The 6,445-nt window shown below is 46.6% G+C and overlaps 1 protein-coding gene across 1 annotated transcript; it reads right to left on the bottom strand.

Moving 5' to 3' along the window:
* Positions 1–4,709: 4,709 nt before the first annotated feature.
* On the bottom strand, positions 4,710–5,955 carry LOC144935051 (putative inactive tRNA-specific adenosine deaminase-like protein 3). Its single transcript, XM_078861415.1, has one exon. It carries the CDS (start codon positions 5,902–5,904, stop codon positions 4,816–4,818), a length of 1,089 nt encoding a protein of 362 aa, XP_078717541.1. The 5' UTR covers positions 5,905–5,955; the 3' UTR covers positions 4,710–4,815.
* Positions 5,956–6,445: the final 490 nt, after the last annotated feature.

Genomic DNA, 6,445 nt, shown 5'->3' with positions numbered 1-6,445 from the left:
GTGCTGTTTGGGGTGTATAGTGTGTTGTTTGGGGTATATACTGTGTTTTTTCGGGTATATAGTGTGTTGTTTGGGGTGTATAGTGTGGTGTTTGGGGTGTATAGTGTGTTGTTTGGGGTGTATAATGTGTTGTTTGGGGTGTATAGTGTGTTGTTTGGGGTGTATAGTGTGTTGTTTGGGGTGTATAGTGTGTTGTTTGGGGTGTATAGTGTGTTGTTTGGTGTGTATAATGTGTTGTTTGGGGTGTATAGTGTGTTGTTTGGGGTGTATAATGTGTTGTTTGGGGTGTATAGTGTGTTGTTTGGGGTGTATAGTGTGTTGTTTGGGGTGTATAATGTCTTGTTTGGGGTGTATAGTGTGTTGTTTGGGGTGTATAGTGTGTTGTTTGGGGTGTATAGTGTGTTGTTTGGGGTGTATAGTGTGTTGTTTGGGGTGTATAGTGTGTTGTTTGGGGTGTATAGTGTGTTGTTTGGGGTGTATAATGTGTTGTTTGGGGTGTAAAGTGTGTTGTTTGAGGTGTATAATGTGTTGTTTGGGGTGTATAATGTGTTGTTTGGGGTGTATAGTGTTGTTTGGGGTGTATAGTGTGTTGTTTGGGGTGTATAGTGTTATTTGGGGTGTATAGTGTGTTGTTTGGGGTGTATAATGTGTTGTTTGGGGTGTATAGTGTGTTGTTTGGGGTGTATAGTGTGTTTTTTCGGGTGTATAGTGTGTTGTTTGGGGTGTATAGTGTGGTGTTTGGGTGTATAGTGTGGTGTTTGGGGTGTATAGTGTGTTGTTTGGAGTGTATAATGTGTTGTTTGGGGTGTATAGTGTGTTGTTTGAGGTGTGTTGTTTGGGGTGTATAGTGTGTTGTTTGGGGTATATAATGTGTTGTTTGGGGTGGATAGTGTGTTGTTTGGGGTGTAAAGTGTGTTTTTTCGGGTGTATAGTGTGTTGTTTGGGGTGTATAGTGTGGTGTTTGGGGTGTATAGTGTGGTGTTTGGGGTGTATAGTGTGTTGTTTGGGGTGTATAATGTGTTGTTTGGGGTGTATAGTGTGTTGTTTGGGGTGTATAGTGTGTTGTTTGGGGTGTATGTGTTGTTTGGGGTGTATAATGTGTTGTTTGGGGTGTATAGTGTGTTGTTTGGGGTGTATAGTGTGTTGTTTGGGGTTTATAGTGTGTTGTTTGGGGTGTATAATGTGTTGTTTGGGGTGTATAGTGTGTTGTTTGGGGTGTATAGTGTGGTGTTTGGGGTGTATAGTGTGTTGTTTGGGGTGTATAGTGTTGTGTTTGGGGTGTATAGTGTGTTGTTTGGGGTGTTTAGTGTGGTGTTTGGGGTTTATAGTGTGTTGTTTGGGGTGTATATTGTGTTGTTTGGGGTGTATAGTGTGTTGTTTGGGGTGTATAGTGTGTTGTTTGGGGTGTATAGTGTGTTGTTTGGGGTGTATAATGTGTTGTTTGGGGTGTATAATGTGCTGTTTGGGGTGTATAGTGTGTTGTTTGGGGTATATACTGTGTTTTTTCGGGTATATAGTGTGTTGTTTGGGGTGTATAGTGTGGTGTTTGGGGTGTATAGTGTGTTGTTTGGGGTGTATAATGTGTTGTTTGGGGTGTATAGTGTGTTGTTTGGGGTGTATAGTGTGTTGTTTGGGGTGTATAGTGTGTTGTTTGGGGTGTATAGTGTGTTGTTTGGGGTGTATAATGTGTTGTTTGGGGTGTATAGTGTGTTGTTTGGGGTGTATAATGTGTTGTTTGGGGTGTATAGTGTGTTGTTTGGGGTGTATAGTGTGTTGTTTGGGGTGTATAATGTCTTGTTTGGGGTGTATAGTGTGTTGTTTGGGGTGTATAGTGTGTTGTTTGGGGTGTATAGTGTGTTGTTTGGGGTGTACAGTGTTGTTTGGGGTGTATAGTGTGTTGTTTGGGGTGTATAATGTGTTGTTTGGGGTGTATAATGTGTTGTTTGGGGTGTATAGTGTGTTGTTTGGGGAGTATCGTGTGTTGTTTGGGGTGTATAGTGTGTTGTTTGGGGTGTATAGTGTTGTTTGGGGTGTATTGTGTGTTGTTTGGGGTGTATAATGTGTTGTTTGGGGTGTATAGTGTGTTGTTTGGGGTGTATAGTGTGTTGTTTGGGGTGTATAATGTGTTGTTTGGGGTGTATAATGTGTTGGTTGGGGTGTATAGTGTTGTTTGGGGTGTATAGTGTGTTGTTTGGGGTGTATAATGTGTTGTTTGGGGTGTATAGTGTTGTTTGGGGTGTATAGTGTGTTGTTTGGGGTGTATAGTGTGTTGTTTGGGGTTTATAGTGTGTTTGGGGTGTATAATGTGTTGTTTGGGGTGTATAGTGTGTTGTTTTGGGTGTATAATGTGTTGTTTGGGGTGTATAGTGTGTTGTTTGGGGTGTATAGTGTTTTTTGGGTGTATAGTGTGTTGTTTGGGGTGTATAGTGTGGTGTTTGGGGTGTATAGTGTGTTGTTTGGGGTGTATAATGTGTTGTTTGGGGTGTATGTGTTGTTTGGGGTGTATAGTGTGTTGTTTGGGGTGTATAGTGTGTTGTTTGGGGTGTATAGTGTGTTGTTTGGGGTGTATAGTGTGTTGTTTGGGGTGTATAATGTGTTGTTTGGGGTGTATAATGTGTTGGTTGGGGTGAATAGTGTTGTTTGGGGTGTATAGTGTGTTGTTCGGGGTGTATAGTGTGTTGTTTGGGGTTTATAGTGTGTTGTTTGGGGTGTATAATGTGTTGTTTGGGGTGTATAGTGTGTTGTTTGGGGTGTATAGTGTGGTGTTTGGGGTGTATAGTGTGTTGTTTGGGGTGTATAGTGTGGTGTTTGGGGTGTATAGTGTGTTGTTTGGGGTGTTTAGTGTGGTGTTTGGGGTGTATAGTGTTGTTTGGGGTGTATAGTGTGTTGTTTGGGGTGTATAGTGTGTTGTTTGGGGTTTATAGTGTGTTGTTTGGGGTGTATATTGTGTTGTTTGGGGTGTATAGTGTGTTGTTTGGGGTGTATAGTGTTGTTTGGGGTGTATAGTGTGTTGTTTGGGGTGTATAATGTGTTGTTTGGGGTGTATAGTGTTGTTTGGGGTGTATAGTGTGTTGTTTGGGGTGTATAATGTGTTGTTTGGGGTGTATAGTGTGTTGTTTGGGGTGTATAGTGTGGTGTTTGGGGTGTATAGTGTGTTGTTTGGGGTGTATAGTGTGTTGTTTGGGGTGTATAATGTGTTGTTTGGGGTGTATAATGTGCTGTTTGGGGTGTATAGTGTGTTGTTTGGGGTATATAGTGTGTTTTTTCGGGTATATAGTGTGTTGTTTGGGGTGTATAGTGTGGTGTTTGTGTGTATAGTGTGTTGTTTGGGGTGTATAATGTGTTGTTTGGGGTGTAAAGTGTGTTGTTTGGGGTGTATAGTGTGTTGTTTGGGGTGTATAGTGTGTTGTTTGGGGTGTATAGTGTGTTGTTTGGGGTGTATAATGTGTTGTTTGGGGTGTATAGTGTGTTGTTTGGGGTGTATAATGTGTTGTTTGGGGTGTATAGTGTGTTGTTTGGGGTGTATAGTGTGTTGTTTGGGGTGTATAATGTCTTGTTTGGGGTGTATAGTGTGTTGTTTGGGGTGTATAGTGTGTTGTTTGGGGTGTATAGTGTGTTGTTTGGGGTGTATAGTGTTGTTTGGGGTGTATAGTGTGTTGTTTGGGGTGTATAATGTGTTGTTTGGGGTGTATAATGTGTTGTTTGGGGTGTATAGTGTGTTGTTTGGGGTGTATAGTGTGTTGTTTGGGGTGTATAGTGTGTTGTTTGGGGTGTATAGTGTTGTTTGGGGTGTATTGTGTGTTGTTTGGGGTGTATAATGTGTTGTTTGGGGTGTATAGTGTGTTGTTTGGGGTGTATAGTGTGTTGTTTGGGGTGTATAATGTGTTGTTTGGGGTGTATAATGTGTTGGTTGGGGTGTATAGTGTTGTTTGGGGTGTATTGTGTGTTGTTCGGGGTGTATAGTGTGTTGTTTGGGGTTTATAGTGTGTTGTTTGGGGTGTATAATGTGTTGTTTGGGGTGTATAGTGTGTTGTTTGGGGTGTATAGTGTGGTGTTTGGGGTGTATAGTGTGTTGTTTGGGGTGTATAGTGTGGTGTTTGGGGTGTATAGTGTGTTGTTTGGGGTGTATAGTGTGTTGTTTGGGGTGTATAGTGTGTTGTTTGGGGTGTATAGTGTTGTTTGGGGTGTATAGTGTGTTGTTTGGGGTGTATAATGTGTTGTTTGGGGTGTATAGTGTTGTTTGGGGTGTATAGTGTGTTGTTTGGGGTGTATAGTGTGTTGTTTGGGGTTTATAGTGTGTTGTTTGGGGTGTATAATGTGTTGTTTGGGGTGTATAGTGTGTTGTTTTGGGTGTATAATGTGTTGTTTGGGGTGTATAGTGTGTTGTTTGGGGTGTATAGTGTTTTTTTGGGTGTATAGTGTGTTGTTTGGGGTGTATAGTGTGGTGTTTGGGGTGTATAGTGTGTTGTTTGGGGTGTATAATGTGTTGTTTGGGGTGTATGTGTTGTTTGGGGTGTATAGTGTGTTGTTTGGGGTGTATAGTGTGTTGTTTGGGGTGTATAGTGTGTTGTTTGGGGTGTATAATGTGTTGTTTGGGGTGTATAGTGTGTTGTTTGGCAAGATGTCTGAAATTTCGATTCCAATGTTGAGGAAACCTTCAGACATTGTGTCGATCAACATACATTACAACCTGAAAACACAACAGAGAGCTCAAGGGTGCAATGTTGTCTGGCCATGAAACGTGAATATGGCGATTACTAAATGAAAGAGCAATACGATTTAATAGCCTGGTGTCCAGGTGCATGAGCCACGGGCTCAGCTGATCTCAGAGCTCAGCTGTCGGCACTCCTCCTCCATCACGCCGCGGAAGACCTCGAAGCGGTGGTTGAGGTTGTCGTTGGCATGCAGTTTGTAGGCGCTGCCCAGGGCGCCGTCCGGCGATGGTGTGCCGTAGAAAACCCGCTGTACGCGTGAGTGCACCAGCGCCATGGCGCACATGACGCACGGCTCATGCGTCACAAACACGTCCAGATTCGTGCACAAGTACGGCTCTTCCTCTGACGGAGTCTGTGGGTCATGACCTCCGCCCCCCGCGACCTCAGTCGTGCCGCGATCGTCCTCCGTGCCCGCCGATCCCCCTCGACCGGCACCGACGCACACACAATCCGGGTACTCGTCGTACGAGTAGGCGCCGCCGCCTTGGCCGCGCGCCACCAGGTCCACGGAGACCATGACCGCGTGGTGCAGCGGCCGCTCAGGCGAGCAGCAATCGTGGGCCACGGCCACCACCTCGCCCGTGCGGGAGTCCGCCACGGCGGCCCCGACGGGCCGCGTGCCACGCGCCAGCCCGGCCCTGGCAGCCTGCAGCGCGCGGCCCATGTGCACTTCCATCCGCCGCTTGTCGGCGTCGTTGAACGGTTCGCCGCTCAGCAGCAGCGACAGCCGCTTGTGCTCGTGGAACGAGCACGGCCAGCAGCGAGAGGCGAACTCGAACTGCGGCCGCGTCAGTGGGGGGCTTTGAGGCACCAGCACACCGAAAGGCAGGCCCAGCGCCGCGTACTCGGCGAAGCTGCCGTCGTCGGGGATTACGTCGGCCAGGCGGACCGGCTCCTTGTGGTTGGCCGGCAGGTCGCGCGTCAGGCACAGCAGGATCTCCAGGGCGTGCGCCTTGGATGCGTCGAGTGTGCCGCGCACCCTCTTCAGGTGCTGCAGACCCTCGAGCGGGTAGAGGCGGCACATGGCGGCGATGAGCCGCGCGGTGGCGCGCTTGTCCAGGATGGGGGCGGCATACGCGGGCTGTGTAGGCACCTCGTTCCCGACGAGGTGGTCGGCGAGCACGGGGACGGCGTGCCACCTCGCCGCACCCTCCTCATCCGTCCTCTGCTTCTTCGGATCTGGCTCCATTTACATCTGCGGGTGAGCGTCGTAGCCGGTCGCTAGAAGCTGCTCTACCTCGCTTTCCTGAGAACGAGACCATGTGCGTGCATGACAACAATGTGTAATTATATTGGGGCAAGCTGGAACCAACTCCACATCCTGTAGATTAGGGGGGGTTGGGGGCCGTTCATAAATGACGTCACATACCTAGGGGGGTGGGGGTCAGACATTTGTGACAATGTGTGACGAGGGGGGGGGGGGTTGAGAAATGTGACGTCACATCAAAATGCGCAACTTTAAATAAATATAGACAACACGTTCTACTTAATTAAATAGACTTTTTAATAAATGTTTTCTCCTACAACATCAGAGTGCAGCGCCACATTAAATACGCACTACAATGACAATAGTTTAAAGCGATTTGAAGCATGTTTTATTTTCAAAATGGAAATATGGTTTGGGTGGGGGCAGAGCTTTGTGACTTCATATTTGAGGAGGGGTCTGACTTTTTGTGACGCCGTGTGACGAGGGGGGGGGTCAAAAATCGTCCAAAATTGCGTGATGTCAT

This window comes from Lampetra fluviatilis, chromosome 1 (genome assembly GCF_964198595.1).
Source record: "Lampetra fluviatilis chromosome 1, kcLamFluv1.1, whole genome shotgun sequence".
NCBI classification, from domain to species: domain Eukaryota; kingdom Metazoa; phylum Chordata; class Hyperoartia; order Petromyzontiformes; family Petromyzontidae; genus Lampetra; species Lampetra fluviatilis.
This window is presented reverse-complemented; position numbering and strand designations above follow the sequence as displayed.